The following is a 24,978-nucleotide window of genomic DNA, read 5'->3' on the forward strand; positions in this document are numbered from 1 at the left end:
CGTAGCGCGTGCGGATGTCTTCCAGCTTCTTGGACACCTCGGGTGGGGTGCGGTCCAGCTCCTCAGCCACGTTCTTCTGTTTGTTGGGCTCCATGGAGTTGAACTGCTCACACAGGTCACCATCGATCACGTTCTGGGGGGGTAAGAAGTGCACTGAATTGGAACCACACAGAGGCACTGAACCCTGCTAAACCGGGGAAAACGGCAACAAAGGTTGTTCCAAGGAGCTTCTTAATCCTGTCCCGGGAACAAGCCCGTGCTCGGTGACCTCATCTGCTGAATAGCAGCAGTTAAGCATCAAATTAATTGCTGGCCAGCTTGATTAACGAAGGGAGAAACCCCCAAAGCCTGGGTGCAGCTGAAGAGTCACTCGAGGGACGGGAAGAGGGTCCAAGCACTGTGCTGGGGCATCTGCAGTCTGATGGGAGCCACCTCTGAGACTGGGCATGCTGGGAACCAGCCCCAGGCTCAGCAGAGCAGAACAGCCTCCGCGCTCAAGACAGCTTCCGCTGCTGGGACGGTGCCACGCACGTTACTCTGGTAGTAGCTACCACATCGTTATCCCGGACCCTCCTGGTCACAGCGTTTAGCACAGCTCAGGGGCAGGAAAAGCTGGTTCTTATGAGATTTCCCCTTCCAACAGTGGCAGAAAAAAACAGATCCCCCAGGCAACCCCTGGTTTGACCCAGCCACACACAGAGCTAGGTAACGGTGCTTCCTCCGCTGGTGAACGGAGATGCTGTGCCAAAAAAGGCAGCAGTAGCGCCTCTGCGCTTGTGTCTCAAGACCAACCCTCAGAAGGCTGATGACAAGGGTGAGGAAGCCAAAGCAGACACAGTATGAAGGGCTAAGAGCTGCACCACCCTGACAGGCTGAGCCAAAATGCTCAGACCTACCTTCACGGGGAAGTAGTAGGAGCGGAAACTGAGATGGTCTCGTCCACAGAGAGGAGGGTGCTCAGACCTTAAGTGCATTTCCACGTGCTGGAAGAAGTCATGATCCTGAGGGGAATCAAGAATCAGTAAGAGAACAGTTGCTACACATCAGTGCCACTGACAAGGCATCAGCCAGGCACTCCTGAACCACTGCCACTGCCAGCTTCTGCTATGGCAGCCAAAGTCACGGTCACCCCCTCACCACTTCCTGTACACCACCCAAGAGCTCCTGTGGAGCACAGAATCATTGCATCGTTTTGGTTGGAAAGAATCTTTGGTTGGAAAAGACCTTTAAGCTTCTTGACTCCCCCCGTTCCCCCAGCACTGCCAGGTCCCCACCACCCCCTGTCCCGCAGCAGCACCTCCACACGGCTGGGAAACCCCTCCAGGGATGGGGACTCCACCAGCAGGAAGAGGTTTAGAGCAGCAGCGACCCGAGGATGGGGACAAGCACAAAGAAAAGCGCCAACTCCACAGCACAGCAATGGGCCTTGCTCACCTCATGGGAAGTGAACGGGACCAAGATTCCTATTCCTCCCGATAAGGTGGTGTAGACAAGAGATTCAGAGCCTCCTGGGATGAGTGTGGTCTTCTGTAAGGAGAGCACCGTCTCTCCCACGTGGTAATTCATGATTACTTCAGCCTGCAAGTCAACCACAGAAGCAGGTTTTTGCTTTAGCTTTTATAAAAGCATCACACACAAAAGCATTGTGCTCTCTTCCCACGATACCCCCGCACTCCCCAGGAAGCGTTACCTTCTGCGATGCTCCGTTAAGCAGCCCCCTGTCCCAGAGGGCTTTGTTGCCTGTGGGATCCTCATCTACCTCATCGTTGGTGTTGGGAGGCAACCTCACCTGCGGCAAGAGCGGGGAAGAGTCAACAAGCAGCAGAGGAGCAACACGTTATCTCTGGAGAATCCCTGTAAGTGGCTGCTTTGGAGGACTCTGAGCATCACTCTTAGAGCATCACACTTAGAGCAGCATGAGCCATCTGTCCATCCAACAAGGCCTTTAGCGTTCAACAACAAGCAGGTTGTTGAGACAACAGAATCATTTAGGTTGGAAAAGACCTTTAAGATCACCAAGTCCAACTGCTCCCCCAGCACAGGTCCCCACTGCCCCCTGTCCCCCAGCAGCACCTCAACATGTTTGTTAAACCCCTCCAGGGATGGGGACTCCACCACTGCCCTGGGCAGCCAGGGCTTCACAGCCCCAACAGGGAAGAAATTGTTCCTCAGGGACAACCTCAACCTCCCCTGGCACAAGTGGAGGCCATTTCCTCTTGTCCTGTTGTTTGTTCCTGGGGAGAAGAGACTGATCCCCCCGCTTTGCTCCAACCTCCCTTCAGGGAGTTGTCAGAGCCAGAAGGGCTCCCCGGAGCCTCCTTTGCTCCAGGCTCAGCCCCCCCAGGTCCCTCAGCCGCTACTCAGCACATTGTGCTCCAGACCTGCCCCAGCTCCGCTGCCCTGCTCTGGACACGCTGCAGCCCCTCAATGTCCTTCTGGCAGTGAGGAGACAGATCTGAACCCAGGATTTGAGGTGTGGCGTCCCCAGTGCCCAGTACAGGGTGACCATCTCTGCCCTGGTCCTGCTGGCCACACCAGTGCTGGTACAAAATTGATGGCCCATTACTCAAACATGGCCAGGACCTCCTGACTGGCCTCTGCCTGGCCCTCACAGATTGCCCTGGGAGAAATGGTCAAAATGATGGTGGTTCCAGCTAAGGAACCAGTTTGATGGATGTGGGGGAGGCAAACCGCAGTGGACTGATCTGTGCTGTCAGCCAGGTCCTGCGTGTGCAGCATCTAACACTTGCCACGCTCTGAAGCGCCCAAGCACGCTTCAGAGAGAGATCAAAGCTCTGGCAGAAAGACCATCTATTCTTTCCTCCTCCCCTGCTGAAATCCAGCCAAGTGGGGAAGTGTCAGCACTGACAAAGCCAACTTTGAGAGGAAGCGGCAGCAAAAGTTAAATGCCAGCGAGTAGCTGAGCCAGGGAAAGTTAAGAGCGATAACTCTGACACACGTTCTCAGGGGCTCTTTCACAGTTGCAAGCTTTGTTTCAAGGCCTATTCACAGCAAAGTGTGGGGCAATTTCAGGACAAGTTACTTAATGAACATTCAGAAATACGTTTTTTGACCTGCTGATGCTTTGACTTGTTTGCTTTACTGAACGAACAGATAATCTGCAGCCACCCGCTATGATGACTGCTCGTCACCCCGCAAAAACAAGTGAATGGTACAGGGCGTTGCCTCCAGCTATGCACAGATTCTCATTCTTTTAAGATAAATCATGGATGTTTCAAGGAAAAATATGTCAAGGCGAAAAAGCCTCGACTTCTCTGAGCTGCACTCACCACGCAGATGTTGCCAAATTTGTCTGCCCCGGCCACGGTATCATAATCCAGGAGCGTTGCGGTAGTGACCCACCGGGGATAAGTGTCATCAGCAAAGATGATTAGCTGGTTCTCATTCCTTTTGTAGCGCACCCAGATGAAGCTCTCCTGAACATCTGAGACGATCACTCTGTGCCCAATGGTTTGGATGCCACAGATGTAGTTGGCAATGTGCTTTGGAGAGAGAAAGGACAAAGCCTGAGCGCTCCTAACAGGGAAGCGCAACCCTACCCCAACTGAAACACTGTCTCACCCCGCAAACTACGGCTCACTCCTCATTTCTCATTGTTCCCTCCAGAAACCACCTCTCAGTTCTGGCAGACAACAGCCCCATCTGAACACACTGTCAGTACAGGGCCTTGCCACCTCACAGCCACCACGCAACGCTCTTTGGCCAGCTGAATATGAGTTCAGAGAACGTGCACCGCTCGTGACCGTGTGAGCTGGGATGTCAGGGGCAGTCCTGATAGCAGGTATTGCTTCCGTGTCCCCTCACTACTGTGGCCAAGAGAGACCCAAGGAGAGCTTCAATTGTTCATGTGAGTCAAGTTTTACAAAAAAACCCCCAAACCACCTAAAAAGTATCGGAGATGCTCAGTAAGAATGACCATCTACTTCAAGGAGAAAATTCCCTTTTCATGATTCTGGGGACCTGAACAGGGGCTCATATGCACCCTTCAACTTCTGTCCCTGGGCCGCTGACCACCTAAGAAAACACTTCCACCCAGTTTTCGCCCCATACCCAGCTCAGACCTCTCACATTTGCAGCTAAACCCTTGTTTCACTGCTGCTGCAAAGCGTGGCTCACTCCAAACTGAGAGCTCTGGTCCAGAACAAAAGCCAGTACCTTATTCTCACACTTCCGAAGCAGTTTCTTCTTGCCCAGGTCATAAACACGCAAGAGCTTCCCAACTCCAATTAAGACCCTTCCTTGGAATGGAGCAATGGCTGCAGGAACCTCCTCCACAGGGGTCTAGAGAGCGAAGAGGGAGACTGTGAGATGCCCAGTAACAGAGCTAACCTCACACCACGCTTCAGAATGGATTCAGCTCCTGGGTCGTGAAGCTTGTGCCAAGGCTGTCAACACCAAGGGCTGATCACAACCTTTTTATACAGGAGGGGCAAATGGCCAGGCCTTTCGAGAGCAGCACATCCCTCTCATGGTGCTAGCAGCGCTCTGGGTCCCACACAGACAGCACCTTCACCCATGGTGGGACTGCTGCAAGAACCCCACGCTGGGCAGGCAGCAAAGGTGCTTGTTGCCTTGGTTCCTAGTTCAGCTTTATCCCCAACAGAAAGATTTTATGTCCTGCCTAAACCCATCCAGATCACCTGTTTTAATTCAGCCATCTGCCACAGATGCCATGAAGCTGCCGCTGAAGCAGCGTTACATCTGAACAACTACAGTGTGCCCACAATCCCAGTAACCCCGGGCTGAACAATCTTCCTCCCACCACTGATCAAACCCAAAAGGATCAGGCGCAGCAGCAAACGGGAACATGCGGAGAGCTTCCAGTTACAGCATTCCCAGCTGGCTGCACTGGCTAAGAGAAGTTACTTCACATCAGCAGTTCTGTCAACTTCCAAGTGGGTGTCTGGTGGCACCAGAAAAGGCCCTGGTCCAGGACAGAGCCCACTCACTGCATCAGGACCGTAGGAAGTGAGTAAGCCACAACATTCCTTTCCACATGTTCATCTGCTCCAACCTTGGCCACGCTGGAAGCACGTGGGAAGGGCAACAGAATTTTGTTTTAACGGAGTTCTGCTGAAAACCTTGCTGAAGCCCCTGAGACCTATCAAGCAAGTTGGTCACTAGGCGATTATCAACTGACATGCAACCAAAACAGCACTGGAGGCAAGACAACAGCTCACAGCAGCTCTAGGGACCATCCAAGGACTGGGAGCTTTAGCACCAGGGCTTGAGAGACCCGAGTATGAACTTGCCTTGTAAACAAGTGCTCACAGAGCAGCGCTCTGAGCTCATCTTCTGAAAAGTAAACAGAGCTGTTTCCCTCCCCTAACAGGGGTGTGAAAAACAGGGTTCCTTTCCCATTTGCCCAGTTAGATTGGTGAGACTATAGCTGAGGCAATGGGCTGGGACTCGTGAGAGATCTCGGTTCAATCCTCAGCTCTGCAAAAGATGTCTCAAGTGACTCTGGAAGAGGCAGCTTATTTTCGCCGAGGCTGCTTCCTATGTGTAACATCAGCAAGCCGATCCTGCCCAGTACTGCATTACTACCTGCATTACTACTACTACTGTTTGGGGTGACGCAACAGCTATCTGGACACTCTGCCTGTACATGACCCAGTCACCCCTCTCACCTTGTGCAGAAACTCCAGCTTCTCACCACTATTCACCAGTTTGTAGGTGTAGACAAATCCCCCAGCGACCGAGCGAGGGTTCAGAATCAGGTCCTTGGCGACTCCCACCAGCACATACCACTCATCACCAGTATTGGAGAACCGGCACACAGCCACACTGGGAATGACAAGATGTGCCAGAGATCAGCATGACTGTGACACAACCGAGCGCTGCACACGTGGACTGGGCTCACTGACGGCACAACCTGCGCCCAGCCAGGCGCAGACTCGGGAGCCCAACCTTCCAGCACCGACATTTCACTTTCAGAGACTGCTTCTCTCTGCAGAAACGTTTTAAGGCAGATTCCTTCATTCTTCTACACTCCCCATATAAAAAGATGCCTCCAGCTATCACACGTGTCCAGAGCATTATTATTTCTACGCTTCCACAGGCCAGACACTTCCTAGCAATGCCCAAAGCTCCACTAGAAGCTGTTTTTCAAAGGCTGTTCCAGTTTGGACATGTACATATACCTTTCCTCACCTTCCAGTGTTATTTCCTGCCCTAGCTCAGCCTGGTTGGGAATCCTGGACAGAACAGGGCAGAGTCAGCCTTTTGGACTGGCATGACCAACTCCATCTGCTGAGGCACTCGCTGTTCTTCATGGTTATTGTGCTGGGTTTCCCCTCCAGTCCCTATAATGCTTCCTTTCCATTCAATCTACGCTCTGGATGAGAAGGGGAAGTGAGAGATAGCAGCACATTCTCTTGTTCACTCTCTTATCAGCATTTACATTCCTTTGTTGTTCTTTAAGCACTGGGCTGCCACAAACATCTGGAGCATCAGCTCTGAGTGTCACATGCAGACAGATCAGGGTGGGAAGGGAAGGAAAGGCAAGATAACAGCTTTAAGCAGGGCAATCACAGCCGGAACTTCAAGCCAGTCTCTCAACAACATGCTGCTTCTGGACTTCAACTCAGTAACAGCTGATCAAAAGAAGGAAAACAACAACTTAAAACTCATCACAAGCAGAAATTCTTGCTGCACCTGGCACTCCTTCTTACCTGAAGGCAGCTTCATTTTGCTCTAGCTGGACCAGATCTAATGTGTTTCCCTGGATAGGGTTCATCACCCTGATAACAGAGGCCCACTGGCCATTCCCTGCCTTGGGAGCACCGAAGATGGACTCGGGAAGGTTCTCGTTCAGAAAGGCTGCAGCCATTTCTGCAGCCAACTCCCTCTCGTCTTCGCCTGCAGCCTCCACCATTTCCTACAGCGCGTTAGAGGACAGGAGAAAACAGCAGCTCAGTGGATTTCCTCTCTAGACATGTTGACGTTCTGCATAGAGCACAACCTCCCCATTTCTCCTAGGCCCAGGTACCCCAGGGCAAGCGAAATAAAAGCCACCAAATCCCAAAGGTTCCAGCCACCCTGAGCTTGTTCCCAAGGGAGCCTACACAGCTCGGAACACAGCGGTGTCAGCTCCGCGCCCTGCCCAATACTTTCTACAATTCAGCAACTCTGGAAACAAAAGTGAGAAGAAAATAACACACTGAAATCCAAACATCCTCAAACAGTCACAGAAAACCCAGGTAGTGGTGGTGTTCCACAGACACGACTGTCCTCCAGCATGTGGTTCTTCAAGCCTGCCACAATAACGTACAAAGCAACGAGCCCTGGGAATCAGGGTACTCTGCCAAATTGTGGTTGAGGCAGATGTTCACTCCCTTCAGCTCCTGCATTCACACAGGGCACAAAAACTTGCAGGCAACTAGCGAGCAGGGAGGACTTCCAGCTGCAGAAGTCCCCCCTGCGGAACAGATGTGTGTACCTGTCCCCCACTCCTCTTACCTCGGCCATCTGCTGCTTCCTCTGCGCCTTGGTGGCTTCGGTGTAAGCGTTGTGGTCTGTCTCAATGATGATCAGGTTATTGCTCTCTGGGTGAATGACAAATTTTCGGGGTGTGTACTGTAACGGGAAGGCAACCTGGTTGAAGACTGCCCCCAGCTTCTCCAGTGCCAAAATCCTGAGGGACAAAAACGTGACATGGGTTGAACAAGGTCTGAATGCAACTGCTGAAGAGAACACGACTGGAGTTGAGCTTTATGTCCATGAAACCCGTTAGTGCCAGAGACAAGCAGCACCTTTCTTGGGACAAACAGCAAATTTTGGGGACCACAGCATCCGAATCTAAACATTGCACAAGCCTTGACATGTAACCAAATGCCCCTCAGAGCCGCCTTCGTTAAGAGTATAAAAAAATGCCATGCCAAGTCTTTCTTCCTGTGACTTGCCAGCTGAAATGTCAGTTCTTCTGGCATTTGGTGGCTGAAAACCACAAGTCCCTCCGGAAAGAATGACTCCTTTAAAAGCAGTGAATGCTGTAATATTCCAATGAGGAGTGATATGAAAAAAGTGCCTGTTGAGTGCATAAAGCAGAGCTCCTGAATTTGTGTTCCCCTATTATTTTCATTTGTCTTTGTAATATCTAAGCTGAACTTTAGAAAGGCAGCACAAACACACCCCTGTCATGCCTCTGATTTCTCTAAATCACATGGCTTATTTTCTGCGAAGTAGCCAATTCGGATCACAATCCACAAGAGCCTAATACACAACAGGTTCGTGTTTATTGAAGGCTTAGAGAATTTAAGAATGACTTGAATGACATCTGTGATTGAAAAAAGCTGGAAAATACAAGCCCAAGAAGCATGCTCTCCTTTCTTTATGACAGATAACTTTATGTCCCATCTGTTTTCTGAAACCCAGCCAAGTGTTTCTATCAAATCATTATCCATTATCAAATAACCTCAAAACCTCTTAATCTTTAAGGTAAGTCACTTTACCTCTTTTCTTCTGAGTGTCTAGGGAGGTGTCACCACCCTCCCTCTGCCTGGCAGCCTGGCCCAGAAGCGTTCGTGTTCCCCTGTTGGTTCTTACCTCAGTGTGTTTGTGGAGATGGCTACGATACCCTCTGGGCACTGCTCGGAAGCAAAACCGGATGCAAACTCCAGTGTCTCATAAGACAGGGGAGTCAGGTGGAAGCGTGACTGATAGGAGTAACTGAGCCAGGAACGGCTCGACATGGCCAGCACCTGAGAAAGGCAACAAAAGATATATGCACTCTGGGGGTGGAGTTGTTTTTCAACAACAGAAGACCTGGTCCCCTTAGAACAGGCTAAAATAAACATTTACTGCTTTGTCACAAGCTAAATGCTGTGGCACTCTAAGCAAAACTTACTCAAAAGTAGCCTATTTTCAGTCCAGCAATTTAAGGGAAACAAAGGCAACGATGGACTTCTACACTTCTTTTTCTCCCCGTATCGTGAGCCAAGGAACCAAGACTGATCTCCCAGCAGAAAAGCACTCGGCTGTTCTATGAGCATTCTCTGCCCGAGCTGCAGAGCGCCTTGTCTCCAACTCAGAGCTGGCAGGCTGGCAGAAGCAAGTTCAAGAGCATACCAGAAGGCTAAGGCAGAGCCTGGATTCCCAGAGCCAGCTCCCTACACTGACCAGCTATATTTCTCAACTCTAAGGTGTCATCCAAATATGAGTCAAGCAGGGGGTGGCTGATCTCCCCAGTGCCACATCAGAAGGGCTGGAAATGGCACTTCTGATGAAACACAGTCTTCCCTCTATGCCAAATCCTGCAAATATTCCCCTTGAATGATGCATGGCAGCTCGCTGAGCTATTCTCAGCACTCACAGGAAACAACCATCATTTGCACCAAGGGCGATGATTTCTGCATGGGGCTCTTTCTGTCCCTACGCACTAAGGCAGGCAGGGTGAGATTTCTTCAGTGTCTCTAAGCCCAAGAATCTGCCCAGAGATTTCCAGACCCCTTGTAAACACAGCCTATGGGCCAGGTGAACCCTGGCTCAAAGGCGGTAGAGCAGCACCACACATTAGTTCCCCAGAAAGAAGGGGAATACCAACACAAACAAAGCTGTCTGTGACAGAGCAAGCTGTGAGCCAAGCATCTCCCTCGTGATGTCATCTACTCCCCATCCTTACCCAGAGGGTCCTGCTATGCTCTAAGGATGATTCCCCATCCCTGAGGACAACCTGGGGACTGGATCTGCACCCCTCCAAGAGCTTGCCTCACTTACCGCCTCTTGGCCTTGCATTCGGACTCGGAAGAGTTTAACAGGCCGTGAACCAAGGTATCTGGTCCTGGTATCAGAGAGATCGCCGGTAACGGGATCCAGGACAGTTCGCAGCAGCACTCCGTTCTGGACACGAGCACACCAAAATGAGGTCAAGATGACAGATAAGAAATAAGTAGTTACAGCCATTATCCAAAACAGAGAGGCAATTTCTGAGGAATTAGGTGTTTGTTTTCCTAGCTTCAAAAACAACTCCCTTCTACAATCTCGCTGAATCGACACTGACTCTTTGTATTAGAAAGCACAACTCCTGCACACTCGAGCAGGGCAGAAAGGAACTACTGTTAAAACAAAAATCTCCCCCAAAACAAACAAAAAAGCTAAAAAACAGACCAAGAGGTTTAGTGCCTCACATAAGCCATGAAAAACCCAAGGGCTGATTCCAGATCCTAACCCTTCTTGGTACGAAGCATTTATCCCCAAATGTGTAAATCCTGCCATCAAACTCAAGGCATGTGAAAGAACCCAGACTCCTCTGTTTATTTTTATCACATATTGAACTGTCAAGTTTTTGGTCAAAGATCAGAGTCAGTCCTGGATGCAACAGCAGAGTTACGAGAGCAGAGCCTGTGGCTGCGGGCAGTTACTTCACTGATACTCTGCCCTACAGGCAGTTTTTGAAGAGCTGCCCAACAACATTTCACCCAGAAGGCATTTAGAATTTGCCGTCTTTTCTGGAAAAGGAGAAGCATGATTTGTCCTCCATGAAGCCTGGGACAGTGAGTTGCCTTTTGACCAGTTGCAAGTCTAGGAAAGCATGGGGAAATTTGCACCTCTCCCCAGTCACGCCATGAATTCCCCAGGCGCAGCTGTTAAGCGTGCTGTAACAAAGAAGGAACAGCCAGGCTCTGTGTGGTGGCGCTGCACGATGACAAGGCTGTGACAGCAATTCATCCTTCAACGCCTGCCTCTCAGAACCAGGCGGGCAGCTCTCACCTGCAGCCCGATGTTCAGGTACAGAAAGCCAATAGAGCCCCTCTCGCCCAGCTCATCCTGCTTCTCTGTGCCGCCCATCTCCACGATGCACAGTGACTCAGGCTGCGCGGGAAGGGCCTGCATGCTCAGGGGCTGCAGGCAGTCCTGTGGAGACAGAAGAGAGGTACCACGCCCGTCACCAAGGCAGGAGGGGAAGCAAGGTCCACCTAAGGAGTTTAAAGATGCCCTTTTACATCTCCAGAAAGAAGCACTCAACACAATAACAAAGTCACAACAGATGCTGGCTCTGGGGATTTTGGCAAGCAGGAGCAGGGTTTGGAGAAGATAAACTGGATCCTTCTAGCAGTTTGCAGCCATTTAGCAAGGAGAGACCCGAGCACAGTTTCTGTTGCTTCAGTCATCCTGGTTAACACTAATCTCTTGCAGGCAGAGGAATGGTAATACTGGTTTGTAACCAGCTTGCTGAATGAGCCTGCTTTTAGTACAGGTACGAACAGTGTCACTGAGAGGGGAAAAAAGAACAACCCCAAAATAAAGAAAGAAAAAGAAAATGCTTTCAAATCTCATCAGATCCACCTCTAGGCATAGGTGAGACAAGATAAAGCAAGGGAATCAGTCGCTGGTTAGGATCCAGGGCCATGCTACCCTCAAATGAACATGGGAAGGGAGCCTGGATGGACACAGCCCACCTCAGGAGTTCCCTTCGGAACATTTCACGCCAACAGAAGCAGCAGCAAGCAGCACAGCTACTCACCGAAGGGTCAAGGGAAATAATTCTGACAGTGTTGTCCACTAGCCCAACAGCCAGGAACCGAGAGCGCTGCTCCCCAGGGGGAACGTTGGCCAGGCTCATGCAGACAACATCTGCTGACATCTCCTTCCTCTCCGTGTACTCATTCAGCTGTCCTGACTGAGACAGAAACACACAAGAGACTTATTAACTAATCAGTGGGGCAAACCAGCACCAAAATGTCCCTCCACACCTTTCCCCACGTTTTTTATTTAAAAATAGTGCTTTGGTTTTTTGGTATTTTTTTTTAAAGCATTTCTTTATTTCAGCTACAACCGTAAGTACCAGAATAGCAGTAAATTAAGCACATGATTTCCAGCCTCAGTTATGAACTTCATAGACTTTAATTAGCCATTAAATCATCTCAGACACTGTCCAGTTACACAGGGCTGCTCCAGAAGGACACTGCACTACATTACCCTCTTCTGCAGCTCTGATCAAGGATTGGTCTCTGCCATACTCTTACTGCGCCTTGTTTTTCCAAACACATTCACAACCCCAGCACACATACCGGGTCCATCTCGAAGTAAACCAGTTCTCCTCCAGTCAGTGCTATCACTACTTGTCTCTGGTTCACAGCACATTTGACAATGGTTTTCTTCCCTGGTGTCTTCCATTCATTTACCCTCTTATCTGCTCTGATGTGCCGGATCCCATCTGGATAAACCTGAAGGAACAAAAGGTCACATCAATTCTGTGTTTACCATCCCCTGACAACAGCCATTTCACTGGTGGTTCTGATGCAGAAAAAGCCAGAGGCGAGTGGTGATCCATTTGCTATGCAACAGGCTGAAGCAGCACAAAGCCTCTTGCCAGCTGGAAGCATCACACATCTTCAACTCCAGCAAGGAACTACTGAGCACACACCAAAGGAGATCAGGACCATCTTCGGTTGGTCCAGTTTCATTTCACAGGATACAAAAAGGGAAAAGCTGAACAAATGCCATTTTCTACCCACCCACACTGTTAGACACAACCTATGCTGCACTACTGTAGAAACCACGGCCGTGCAGCAAGTGGAGAGCAGCAGACATAAGCAGACACATCAGAAGCAGCTTTCCATTACCTGTACCAAAGCATCATCACCAAGAAGAGAGCAGGACAAGGTGGGTGTAGTACCCAGGAATCCAGAGTCAGTCACTTCTTCTACGGTCTCTCCGATAGACAGCACCAGCGTGGCGTTTACAAAGGACACAATGATATAGGCATCGAATTCATCTGGCCAGGGAAGACAGGGAAAAAAAGGGTGCCCATTAAATGCATGCAAGGCTTCCCAAGACAATCAGCAGCCCGACAGATATCTATCAGTTGTCTTCCGCAGAATTCCTGTGATAATTACATCTGCCAGCAGCACCGTGCAAGTTCATTCTGGGACACACTGTCCAAAAGCCAGCCACTGCTCGACGGCAAACAATGTAAGAACGAGCCAGGGATCAGATGATGATCCAGATACAGAGATAATTCACGACACTCTGAGTTCTGGCAAGCAAGACTTCTCCTGACTTTTTGCAAAGACAGCACAAGATCTAGAAGCCTTTATGACACTTGCCCCACCTCACGCAAGGAGCTGAATCCAGATGTAATACCCAAGGAAGCTGAATGAAATGCTTGACTCCAGTAACCTGAACACATGGAAACCATCTGCAGAAGCTGCATAGCAGCTGCTGCAGACAGGAGGTGGCAGGACCACATCTCTATCGAGTATCGATAGAAAAGGCTGCAGAGAATGATGAGGGTGTCCTGCAGCAGAGGAGCTCAGGGTTAGCCTGCTCTACTCCCATCCAGAAGCTCCACTAGCTTATGTTCACACATCCACCCGCACAGTCTCTTGGGATGAGAAATAATTATATTCTTACGATAAAGCACACGTTGACCTTTACTTCTACTGGGGCAAGTGACAGTACTGCAATTATCATCTCCAGTAGTGGCTTCTCCCAAAGACAGCTCGGACGGTCTAGTAGCTTGGAGATGGAAGAGCTACGCTAAGCAAAACAGTCCGAAGAGCTCATTTGAAAACAGGGGAACTTTGTGGGAAAGAAGGATCGTAGGGCTGGGTAAAGGGGATGTCCCGGTTCACTGCTGTCCCTTTTCATTCTGCAGAAAGTGACAGGCATTACAGAGGGGGAGAGTCTCATTAAAACTGAGTAACAAAAGCAACAGAAACAATGCAGTCTGCTGGGAGATGCAGCCAGGAGCCTCCACGGAAAGCTATGATTGCCTCAGAAAAGCAGTTCCATTTCTCCCGCTGTTGTCATTCAAGTGCTATTTCTTAAGAAGAAAAAGTTCCCCATTTTTAGCCAACTCAACTGAAAGCTCAGATTTATGCACGGCAGCACAAGACAATTAGTGGAGGTGAGGGTGTAAAACAGCTGTCACAGTTTTTGCCCTTCAACAGAGTTTCTCCACAACTGGCAGGTGTGGGAGACATGGAGAAGTGGCTAACGACTCTCCAAGTAGAGAAATAAAATGGAGAACCCTCACTGGGATGAAAATAGGACGCCAGGAAATACCATGCAGCAGCTTCAAGAAAGCGAAGTGCGTTAACTGAAACTAAAGCTTGAGGAACTGACCCTTTTCTTACCCACTCCCTGTTTAGAGGGAGGCATTAGTTGCCAAACCTGCTGTGTCACGTTTAGAACAGAAAGTTCTTACATACAGCTGAAAATATGCAAGTGAAAAAAACCCCACTATTCCTCTCTCTAACATCTGGTGCACAGACCACAGCTCTGATCAAACTGAAGAGCTTTGTACAACTAAAGCAATTTCAGCGGCGGTTTGTGGTATAAACTCCATTACTACTCTATTAAGTGGTCACAGCCTATAACCTCCAACATGCTCCCGAAACCCAGGAACAGGAGTGGGTCCACTTGGGGAAATGAGAAATCAAGAAATTGAACCACACACAGAAATGGAGCAGCAATGGCAACTATCTAAACACTTGGCTTAGCAGGAGAATTTCGCAAATTACCAGCAGATGGTAGGAGCTCAGTAAGACGTACACTGTTACACACTGACTATTCTCTACACTAAACAGCAGCTTCTCCTACAAACTTACACAATTTTTTCAACACCGGAAGTCTGAAAGAATTCCTCGATTGCTTTAAAAATGGAGATTCTAGCAGTTCACAGGCTGAGCATTTAGTTCATAAATACCCTGTAGACAGGATGTTCTAAAAATTCCATTTCAAAGAGCATGTTTGCTTTCCAAACTCCTTGAGAGCTACCGCCTTCCTCCCCAGGGGCTGTCATTCTCCAGATAAACTGCTGTGTCCCCGCTGGAGGCTCAGCCACGTGATGTGGAGCAGGACAAAGAACGCCCATTTGAAAGCAAAACAGATTCCCTTAGTCCTACCCTAAACGAAAGCTCATTCCTACCACTTAATACTTTTTTTTAGCTTTCTTTTCACTGGCTTACAGTTATATTAGAGCGTGCCTTTAAGTCTGTGTCAGTAGTAGTGACAAGCGCATTTTTGCTTGAAGTCCAGTAGTGTTGCTTAATGCCTCTCTGCTGGAGCTTTTGCAATAAAGGCTTTGATTTACCAGAATTAAGGCAGTGAATAAGACACATTCATCTAGATTCAAATAATACCATTTTGGTTTAGAAAATATAGCAGCCTAGTTGAAATTAAGAGGACTAAATCCCTGGGGCACACTGAGAAGTATTCTCAGTTAGAAAAAGAAAAGATCTATAGATTTTAACATCAGCTCTGCACAATCCCAAGCATTAACACAAGGCTGCCTGGAGTTCTGAACATAGACGTTATTTTGTAGGTGGACACAAGACTCCAAGATGGTTGTTATGGTTCCGACTGCTCCAGTCAGTTCCTGTCAGCGAGTGACAGAGACATTTCAATGACTCCTAAGAACCACTGCTGGACTCATTCTCCTACATCTTCATTACAAGTTCTCTGCAGCTTCACACACGTCACGATCAGTTACGAAAACATCCCAGTTCAGACCATGAACTCAACTGTCCTTGTTGTCACGGATTCAGTCTGAGTTAGACCACAAGAGTTCTGTTCCTACATGCCTGTCTGTGCCTGATCCAGTATTTTTAAGCTCTGCAACACCTGCATTTGCTCCGATACAACTACAGTCAACACTAGCTCAGAGTTCAGTGAGCAAACATGAGCAGTGACCAAGTTCAGCATTATTCTCACTTCAAAGGCTCTGATGGGATGACAGGCGCATTTCCCTGGGCTTCTGTTTGCAACTGTGTGGAGCTGTGACTCACTGCACATGCATGAGTGCTAGGGAACAAATGCAGGCTGCTCGCTCCACAGCAGAGCGTGCAGCTCCCCCAGACCTCTCACGCAGACTGAACTGCAAGAGAAGGTTTGGTCCAACCCCCATCTACATACCCACCCCATAACCACAGGGTGTTCCCAGGCCACCAATACTAACGGGTGCTTCAAGCAAACATTTTCTCTTGGAGGTCTGCAGGAAGCAGCTGGGAGCCAACCCTCAGTCCAGAAGGGAGCTGAGAACACCCCTGAAACGCACATCTCTGACTGTAGCAAGAGCTGACTGCTCTGCAGAGAATGCAGTCGATTACTTTGCTCCCCAAAGACTGTATTATGGAATGGGAGTTGCCTTCTCCTCCTGAACTACAAAGGCAACAATCTCCACCTACACCACAAGCTTCTGGAATTCATTTACTGAAAAAGTTTATCATAAAAAGAGCCCCATGCTTGGGGGATTCGCAGTGGTTAACCTGTGAGACGGCACAGTAGCCCCTAGCAGTAGGTACAAACCTGGGGGGATCAGCACCTCCACCAGCAGCCACCTGTGGAAGAAAAAAAAAGGCTTGGTATTGGTAGTGTGTATCACCACATACCAGCCGAGGTTAGTATTCGTTTCGGAGGCTGCAAATCTGCACACATCTTAGAAAGGTCTTGCAGAGTGCGCGTGCGGTAGCACCGAGGCAGAGCTGGGCAGCCCGATGCTGCCAACGCCACCCAAAACCCAGCATGTGGGCAGTGTGAAGATTAGGCACATGTCTGAACCGGTTCTGCGGTCCTTCTGGTTGAAGCCCACTGAAATCATGTCTGAACTCAGAGAGTTGTAACTTGGGGATCGGTTTCATGTAACTTTTAAGTGTATTCAAAAAGTCAGGTGGTTCACAACAGCTACCAATTCCAGCCCTTCTGAAATCATGGAGAAGGTCTTCATGCTGGAACCTGAAGAATTTGGAAGGAAGAAAAAAAAAAGAGACAGCGAGACTGGTCTGATGTCAGTTAGCAATGGTCCCCATCTTTTGAAAAGTCAAAGTCATCCCCTGGAAAGCCCAGAGAAAAGGTTTTAAAACTGCAAGATGGTGTCAGAAGCCTCCATCTCTCATGGGGAGCAAATACGACTGACCCCTCTTCCAGAAGGCAGGAGCAAAGGCTTGTCTATAACCAGAACACTTCTAAGAAAAGCACCGATTTCTGCTCTGACCTGTGGAAATACTTCCCTTCCAACCCTTTTATTTCTGGGAAACATGAAGGTACTTTGTGCTCAAAGCTCCATCCACACTGCTCAGGCATTACATGAGCCTCAGCAGATGAGCACAGGGACTGACGGGAGGTCTTGGATGGCATGAGAAATCCCACGGCAATGTTTGAAATTCCCACAGGGTTACAGCTGCCTGGAAGACACGCTACTCTCTGACTGCTTAAAAACAAGACACCATGGCACCACAGCAGGCTGAGGACTCCGCTGCAACAATATCCCGTTTCTACCCACTGCATAAGCCTACGGCGAGTCTTGATAAGATTTACACACAGCACTGCCTGGAAAATTGTCACCGAGACTGTCAGCACCCAGAACGGACTCATTTCAGGCTTTCTAGGTGTTTGAGGAACTCTGTTCTCGCCCTCCAGAGAAAGGCAGGACAAGGGATTACATTTCCTCTTGTACATTACTAAGGCAAACCCATTATTTCCGATCAGGAGAAAAAAAAAAACAAAACCCTAAACCAAATCCACAATCCAGTATATTCTGCCAACTTCCAATCCTGCCCTTCCTCGAACGGGCAGCCTTCTATATACATTACTAAGGCAAACCCATTATTTCCGATCAGGAGAAAAAAAAAAACAAACCCTAAACCAAATCCACAATCCAGTATATTCTGCCAACTTCCCATCCTGCCCTTCCTAGAACGGGCAGCATTCTATACACTGCTGGGTTTGGAACAGGGAGCGTGTCCTACCCAAGCAGACTGTTTTCTTTGCAGATACGCATAGAAGGAAGTAATAAAACACAGACACTGCTGCCGATTTATCTTCTTTGTTCTGTAATTTGTATCCTGCCCTCTCACAAAGAGCTGATTACTGCTGTTGTCAACACACACATAAAGAAGAGCAACTATGCCCCAACGGAAAGCATAACCATTGCCTGCTGATGGTGGAGCAAGATCTTGGGGAAGGGGGGAGGGATGAGAAGGTCAACAGCTTCAGGCTGCAAATGTACAGCTGGCAGCACACTGGATGCAGCTGTCGGCAGGTGCTTCTTTGTCAAAGGGAAGTATGACAGTTCTAGGGGAGCAGGCGTTGGCTTCAAGTACAAAGAGGTGATTCGAAACACAACTTTTAGGGGTGGCACACAACCACCGTGCAGCACCCTTCCCATTTCCTTGGACAGAAAACCAAAACCACCAAACACACCAAACTCACTATTGCCTCCCTGCGCTTTTAGGAAAACACCCCGTACCTTCAACATGTCTCCTCACAGTCCATACTGCATTGGGGTTACCAGGCAGCTCTGAGACGGCCATTTCGGATACCTAAAAGTAAACAGGAACAAGGTTGTTCTGCAAACAGATGTTCAGACTTACTACAGGACATCACCAAACCACCAGCAGTCTTCAAGCTTTAGCAGAAAAGCTAATAATTCCCAGCACTGATACTCTCTCCCCGTGCCAGATGTGCTGCAGGGCAGAACACATTCTGCAACAAAACGGCAATATGAGAGTTCTGGGTGATCAGCTTTAAAACCAGGTCATCCCGCTTGCCCCCAGCAGAGATCAGCAGCTGGCAGAGACACCGGGAATGTTCCAGCTCAATACACTCAAGTATGAGAAGAGACAAAATGCAGGTCGTTGGAGTCAGCTGAAGAAAAAACCTTTGGGAGTGTTAGAGCAAACAGTTCAACCTCTTTGCTTCCAAGAGATGAGCCTAGAGAAGTTGTTCTCCAGACTACAGCAAAAGGAGAACTCCTTCATCTCAGCACCCTTATTTCAAGGGCTTTCTCCCACTGTCCTCTCCTGTCAAGCTGTTCCTCTAAAGTGCTGGAAGTCTTACCTCAAGCCCATGTCTAAGAACTCTCAGAGACGACCGGGGCCCCCGACCACAAGCCACATACAACTGGGGTGTGTCTTCATTGGCCAGATCAGCTATCTGCGTGGAGAAAGAGAGTCAAACAACATCTGCGGGAAGAGAAAATGAAACCAAGCTATACAGGCCACACCACTGCTGTAAGAACATTTTTTTCCAGATGCTGAAAGCAGTGACGATGCCGTAGGGTGTACCATCTGCTGCCCTGAAATAACATGGAGTTTTGACCAAACTCACTGAAGAGCAGAGAGCTGGTCTGGCTGAGCTCCGTGTCCAGATAGATATTTATCACCACAGGAATCACAGGCTGCCAGGCGAGGGGCCAGGCAGCTGTCTTGAGAACTGAACAGACTTGTTTTTCTACCAGCATTTAGTATGGAGCAGCATCTCAGGAAATCTGGGATAATGGCAACTCTGCTCACATAGAAAAACAAAAAAAATCCTGCATCTGTGATAGATTCCTCTGTAAATGAGACGACAGTCTTATGTGGTGAAAGGGAACTCGTTGATAGCAACATACCTGACAACACAGAATAGGAGACAAACTGTCCAACTCATCCACCAGCACCAGGTTCTTGAGAGGTCGTGGCTGAAAAAAGAATGTATCTCCTTCCTCGAGAGGCATGGCAGAAGAGAACTCTGGCTCCTCATCATCATCACCCAGGTGAGCTATCTGGTACAGGTAACTTGAGACAGAAAGCAAGAGCAAAAGCGTCTTCAGTGCAAAGCTCGTGTAGCCTTCTCTAAGGAAGGCTTAGCCAAATAGGGGGAGAAGAGAAATCCTTCACTACTTTATATAGCTATTAAAATACAGCTTTAGGAATTGTCTTCTTGGTGACAAGATGTTTAAAGGAAATCAGAGGCCTGCAAAAAATGCCCCCACCAAACAAAACAACCCACCAAAACCTCCCCGCTTCAAACATTCTCATTTGTAGCTGCCACGGACAAGGTATCAGAGATTCAGTGTTTCCTCTGTTTACCCTTGAGCCTTTCAGATACTCTTGTGTTAGAGCCAGAGCACTGACAGCTGAAGCCAAGAGCAAGGCCAAAGGCTGAGACTGCAGCTCCACATTTACCCACTTTATTAGAAATCTCCCACCTTGCTGTTTTTAACCTCATTCCCTACTCTGTTTTATGAGCCTAAATATCACTTCAGAGAAAACAAACCCTCAAAGCAGAGAGGGAGACTGATTTTCTTCCTGGTTTTAATAAAGCTCCAATGAATACAGCTTCTTCAAGAAGAGCTTGGTCTACACAAACCAATGCAGATGCAGTCAAGTAAGGCAGCTGGAGCTCCCTCGGGTGGCTGACTGCAGACAGACTCAGGAAAGAGCATAAATCTCCACTCCTGTGAATTCCCCACTTAGACATTGCTAAGCCATCTTCAAAAGCGTGCCAAGTACTGTGCAGAACATTCCAGAGCCCCAAACATGAACTGAGGAAGTCCTCAAGACTACATCTAATAAGAAAAGAACCACAGTCACTAATAACAAACCCCACCTACAAAATTCCCCCATTCAGTCACAGTCTAAAACAATTGTTCTGCTCAAGCCACATGACAAAGCATTAATTTATCTGTCAAAACAGAGGCCTTGTCTTTATATGTTTCATAAGTTCAAGGGTCAGTTTGCAGTTTCCTTGTTCAGGGGAAAACTGCTGATGTAGAAGTGCTTACTCACTGGTTTCCAAATTCAGATGCCACAAAGAGAAAGCCCGTCTTCAGCACGCACATGGCAGCAGCGACAGGAACGGTGTCAAAGTACTTCAGTCGAATCTCTGTTACCTGAAAGCAGCGGAAGCTGTGTCAGCACTAGCGAAGTGCCAGAGCTGTACGTGTGATTTAAAAAAACAAAAAAAGCTGCCTAGCTCTCCTCTCCAAAGGGAAGCAAGAGTGGGCCAGGCTTAACCACATCAATAGTCTGGGGCAGCAGAAATAGGACTAACGACTCGTCTCAGTGAATGCTTTTGCTGTTCATGTGAAGCTTACCATGTCTTCATCGGTCTCCAAAGTGATTTTGAAGATGTCTCCCTGCTCTGTCTGGGCCAGGAAGAAGAACATCGACTTGGTCTTATGTGTAGCAGAGCAGACAAAAATCATACCTCTCTCTGGGTCATCCAGATCATTCTGTCAGGGAAGAAAGCGGAGGTCACTGGTGGAATGACCCGGCAAGTGCAGATGTGATTTCACTGACTGAAGCGTTTCCATTTCACAGAGCTTAGAGCACATGAGGAGGCTTTACACAAAGCACATCCCCTCCGTTACACCCGCGGTTACCCTCTCACATGCCCAAGCCAAACACAACTGGCTTTGGGCCCCTGAACCTTGGCAACTGTTCAAAGCGCTGCCAAAGTGCCCAACGATTTGTAGTATCAGCAGAGGAGGAAACAGCCCTGACTCACCATCTCAAATAATCTCATCTTACAGCAACAGTGCTGCCACCGCGGTGCCTGATCAGAGCCTTTGGAGTATCTCCAGCGTAAATCTCAGAGAAGAGACATGAACCAAGCTCATCACTTCAGCCTATGCCCTCCTCTGCCTTCCCTCACAGGTAACACACCCCTAGAAAGGTGGATCGTAGGCCAACGCACTTTTAACTCCTTTTTTTCCTCACTTTACAACCTCCCTGATGCCTTTAACCTCGAAAGGCATATAACAAAGTATTCACTTAGCACTGACAAAGACAAGCTTAGAAAAAAAGGGTAGGAATCACATTATTCTTACCCGTCTCCTGGGAATTGGGCATCTGATATCAGGCTGGTCACCAAAGTTTTTATAAGTAATATAGTTTTCGGAGCAGATCAGAACCCCACTGGGTCCATCAGAACCACCAGGAACTGAAACACAAACAAAGGACTATTAGGAGAAAAGCCCTTCGAACACAAGAATATCTCTCCCGGATTTCTCTAATGCAACGGTTGTTTCTAGTGTGCTCCATCACCCTACGTGTATGAGTCTGCCCTCACTGAAGAGGAAGACAATCAACCGAGTGTGGCTGCCTGTGTCAGCATGAGAACAGGGCAGATGGAGTTAGGGGACCAGGAAGGAGAAAAAAGGGGGGATGCAGCTTCTGATAGATTGCTTATGTTCTACTCTTCCTGACTTATTCTGGTCCAGAAAGTCCCAATATACATTAGCAACTTGTCAGCTAAACACGACCCCCGAGTTACAGGCACAAAAAATCCACCAGATGGTTTTATGAGACATCTTTCGGTTTAAGTGTTTTTTAAAACACTTCTGTTGAGATCCCAGCATAATAAGAGATCACCAGGGGAAGATCCAGCCCAACAGTTGGTGCCTGATGGCTGCCTACAAAGATGCAACACCAGGGCAAGCACACGAGACACTCGCGTCACTTCACTTCCTTTGTGCAGCGGTTTCCCAGGTCGCGGGCACTCAGCCAGCTTTGCAGCCCATCCCTGTAAGTGGGTTTTCGGCCCGTGGGTTCACCTACTGCCTTCTGAATGCCTATCAGCTGCTGGAATTCCATGCAACAGAGCACAACAGCACCTACAAATACAGGCTTCTGCGTCTGCCACCGGCCAATTTCAGGTAGTATCTCTTAGCTTCGGAATGCAGAGAATACCCAGAACTCAGCTGGAAGAACAGAGGTGAGGAGCACTTTCAAACCACAGCAATCAAGTGCCAGTACCCGTTATGAGGAAGTTGCCATGCTCTTCCAAAGGCTCACTGTACTTCCTAACAACGTGGTTCAACCCCAAGTCCAGTTCATAAAATGTCAGTGTCTGCTGTGTGTTGGCAGCGGCTTCTCCAGTTGGATCATTGTCTGCTTCCTACAACAAAACACATGAAGGCGTCTCTCAGGACACGTATTAAAGGAGAAGCGAAGCTGATGCATGGGCAAACAGTTTTGAGTAACATCAGAATGAAGTTCCATCAAAAACTTGCTGGAAGATGCGCATTAAAAAGTGCACAGCTTTACATACACTTTAGAGGCTTAAAATTTGCACTTTTGCAGTTGAACAGGAAGATTTTAAGAAACAGCGAGGGAGAAGCAGCCAACATTCCCCACCCTCCACAAGAAGAGGAAGGACAAAGCTCAAAAGACAGCCAAGGGAGGTCAGCTCTGCTCACCTCATAATCCATTTCCAGACAAGCAAACATTGGGTTCTCAAACCCCACATCAACTCCCACCACATGGTAGACCAAGGTATTGGCCTTGTGAGCTTCCAGCGGGGAGGAAATGGTGAGGCGAGCAGCAGCATCTCTGTTCAGGATATACACCAGCTTCTGCTTTTCAATAGCACCTGCAAGGGAAGGACAATTCGTCTGAAGACCAAATCCAATCATACCTGCAGTCCAAGATCAATATATAACTTGGCAAGAGAAGGTCAGTGTTACTCCCGATGAAGTTGTATAGCGGTATTTATCTCTGTGCCACCAATTAACTCTGAATGTCTTTACAAAGATAGTTAGAAAGGAAACTATTATTTATTGTCATTCCTGATATAAAAAGACACTATTAAGCTACCTGCCACTGCAAGTCCCTGCTCTCAGCACGCAGGAAAGCAGCAGTACGCAAAGCCAAGTTCAGGTCACTGAGATACCTCACGGTAAATCTAATTAAATAACGAACCCCCAAAGGTCACTCTACCTGTGAAGCCTGATCAGAAATGCACTGAGCTGTCTCCATGCTACATCTCGGAGAAGATGCGAATTCCTAACACCATTTCAGGCCTTGAGAGCTGACCAACTGTGCCGTGGCACTGATGCCTGCAACCCCCACTGCTCTGCCAGACATCACCACTTGAGGCTCGGCACACCACTACGCAAGCTGGCCTCTTTCCAAGCTGCTTTGGCCCACAGTTACAATTAATTTGTGCCATTCCATCAGCATCAAGGACCTGTTCTTAATGCCTGCATTCCCCTTGACACGTCTCATAGCCTGACAAGCTGCCCGGGAGGAAACATTTCCCATTATACCTAACAGAAACTTGCTCCAAAACAAATATCCCCAAGAGAGGAAAAAAAATAGAACAAAACCAAGGGACAGGCAGACTTACTGATCATGACGGCGCGGCCCTTCGGGTCGACAGCCAAGTACTGGCCTGGAACGATTCTGCGACATCCGCTCTTGCCAAAGGTTTCCTGATGGATCTTCTCAAACACATTTTTTGAGGGCTGGTACTCCAGAATAACGATGCGTCCTGAATCGCTGCCCACCACGATGTAGTCTTTGGTCCCACCCGTCAGCCTGAAGGCCATGAGGGAGCGGATGACTCCAAACACTTCCACTGTCAGCAGCGTGTGAACCTTCCCCGTGTTGGGATCGGGGCGGAGTAGCTCCAGGATCTTACCCCGGGAAACAACGATTTCTTGTTGTTTAGTTCCTAAAGAATCCAAAACATGAGGAAGAGTTAATGGCACCACAGCAGAATGTGCAACTGCAAGAAGCGCTCTAAGAAAGAAGATAAACTTCACTACTACAAAGAGTTTCATGATTACGATGGAGGAATTCAAAGCAACTTATTCACCACTTTGGGTGCTACTGTTGTTCGCGCATCTTTTAACAGACTGGGGAAGTGGACAAAATACTAAATTAAATCCACAGACAATCAAGCCAAGCTTTTTTGATCTTCCCACAAGTTATAAATCGAGAGCAAGTAACAATAATACATCAGCAAAAAAAAAAAGCTCTCCTGAAGCAGTGGAGCTTCAGCAACCAAACCAATAAAAACCCAATGCCTTTTTTCCCTCTACTACCCAAAAAGCTCAAAGGGGGGAGACAGTTACCCGAGAAATTGCCGTGGATAGCGAAGCTAATGCCAGTGGCACGCTGCAACGTCAAGTTGTAGAGGAACATGTTGGCGACGCGTTTGCTTCACCTTATTGTCGCTCTGGAAGCTGCAACAAGCACAATAAAAATAAATGACGGCTACCGAGCGCCTGCTGAGCTCCTCACTGCCGCCAGGCTGGCTGCTCCGGAGCTCCAGGTAATTGCTCCTCTTACGGTTTTAGTTGTTCAGAAACCCCACACAGCCGGGGATCCTTCTAGAGGTGCCCCACGCCGTTACGCCTCCCCGAGCCCATCATTTCATCTACCACAAGCCGAGAGACTAACAATCGCTTGGAGAGAGCGTCTGAGCCGGCTCCTCTCCCGGGGCGAACGCGGCAGCTCTCCC

General features: G+C 48.6%; 1 protein-coding gene across 1 annotated transcript in view; it reads right to left on the reverse strand.

Annotated features, from left to right (window-relative positions):
• The window catches only part of SF3B3 (splicing factor 3b, subunit 3, 130kDa), a gene marked incomplete at its 3' end in the record, with an annotated part of 27,891 nt that extends 3,192 nt beyond the window's left edge, over positions 1–24,699 (reverse strand). Inside the window, exons 1-25 of the mRNA XM_010145802.1 lie at positions 24,590–24,699; positions 23,860–24,186; positions 22,931–23,103; positions 22,488–22,629; positions 21,560–21,672; positions 20,825–20,962; positions 20,517–20,620; positions 19,358–19,523; positions 18,805–18,900; positions 18,215–18,287; positions 12,588–12,739; positions 12,033–12,188; positions 11,486–11,641; positions 10,732–10,875; positions 9,739–9,861; positions 8,569–8,723; positions 7,483–7,657; positions 6,696–6,901; positions 5,652–5,808; positions 4,177–4,302; positions 3,291–3,503; positions 1,691–1,789; positions 1,435–1,578; positions 897–1,001; positions 7–133 (exon numbers count right to left, since the gene is read on the reverse strand). Of these exons, the coding sequence (XP_010144104.1) occupies positions 7–133; positions 897–1,001; positions 1,435–1,578; positions 1,691–1,789; positions 3,291–3,503; positions 4,177–4,302; positions 5,652–5,808; positions 6,696–6,901; positions 7,483–7,657; positions 8,569–8,723; positions 9,739–9,861; positions 10,732–10,875; positions 11,486–11,641; positions 12,033–12,188; positions 12,588–12,739; positions 18,215–18,287; positions 18,805–18,900; positions 19,358–19,523; positions 20,517–20,620; positions 20,825–20,962; positions 21,560–21,672; positions 22,488–22,629; positions 22,931–23,103; positions 23,860–24,186; positions 24,590–24,659 (3,640 nt within the window). The remainder of the gene's footprint in view (positions 1–6; positions 134–896; positions 1,002–1,434; positions 1,579–1,690; positions 1,790–3,290; positions 3,504–4,176; positions 4,303–5,651; positions 5,809–6,695; positions 6,902–7,482; positions 7,658–8,568; positions 8,724–9,738; positions 9,862–10,731; positions 10,876–11,485; positions 11,642–12,032; positions 12,189–12,587; positions 12,740–18,214; positions 18,288–18,804; positions 18,901–19,357; positions 19,524–20,516; positions 20,621–20,824; positions 20,963–21,559; positions 21,673–22,487; positions 22,630–22,930; positions 23,104–23,859; positions 24,187–24,589) is intronic.
• Positions 24,700–24,978: the final 279 nt, after the last annotated feature.

The sequence above is a fragment of the Buceros rhinoceros genome, unplaced genomic scaffold (assembly GCF_000710305.1).
Source record: "Buceros rhinoceros silvestris isolate BGI_N320 unplaced genomic scaffold, ASM71030v1 scaffold16831, whole genome shotgun sequence".
In the NCBI taxonomy this organism is placed as follows: domain Eukaryota; kingdom Metazoa; phylum Chordata; class Aves; order Bucerotiformes; family Bucerotidae; genus Buceros; species Buceros rhinoceros.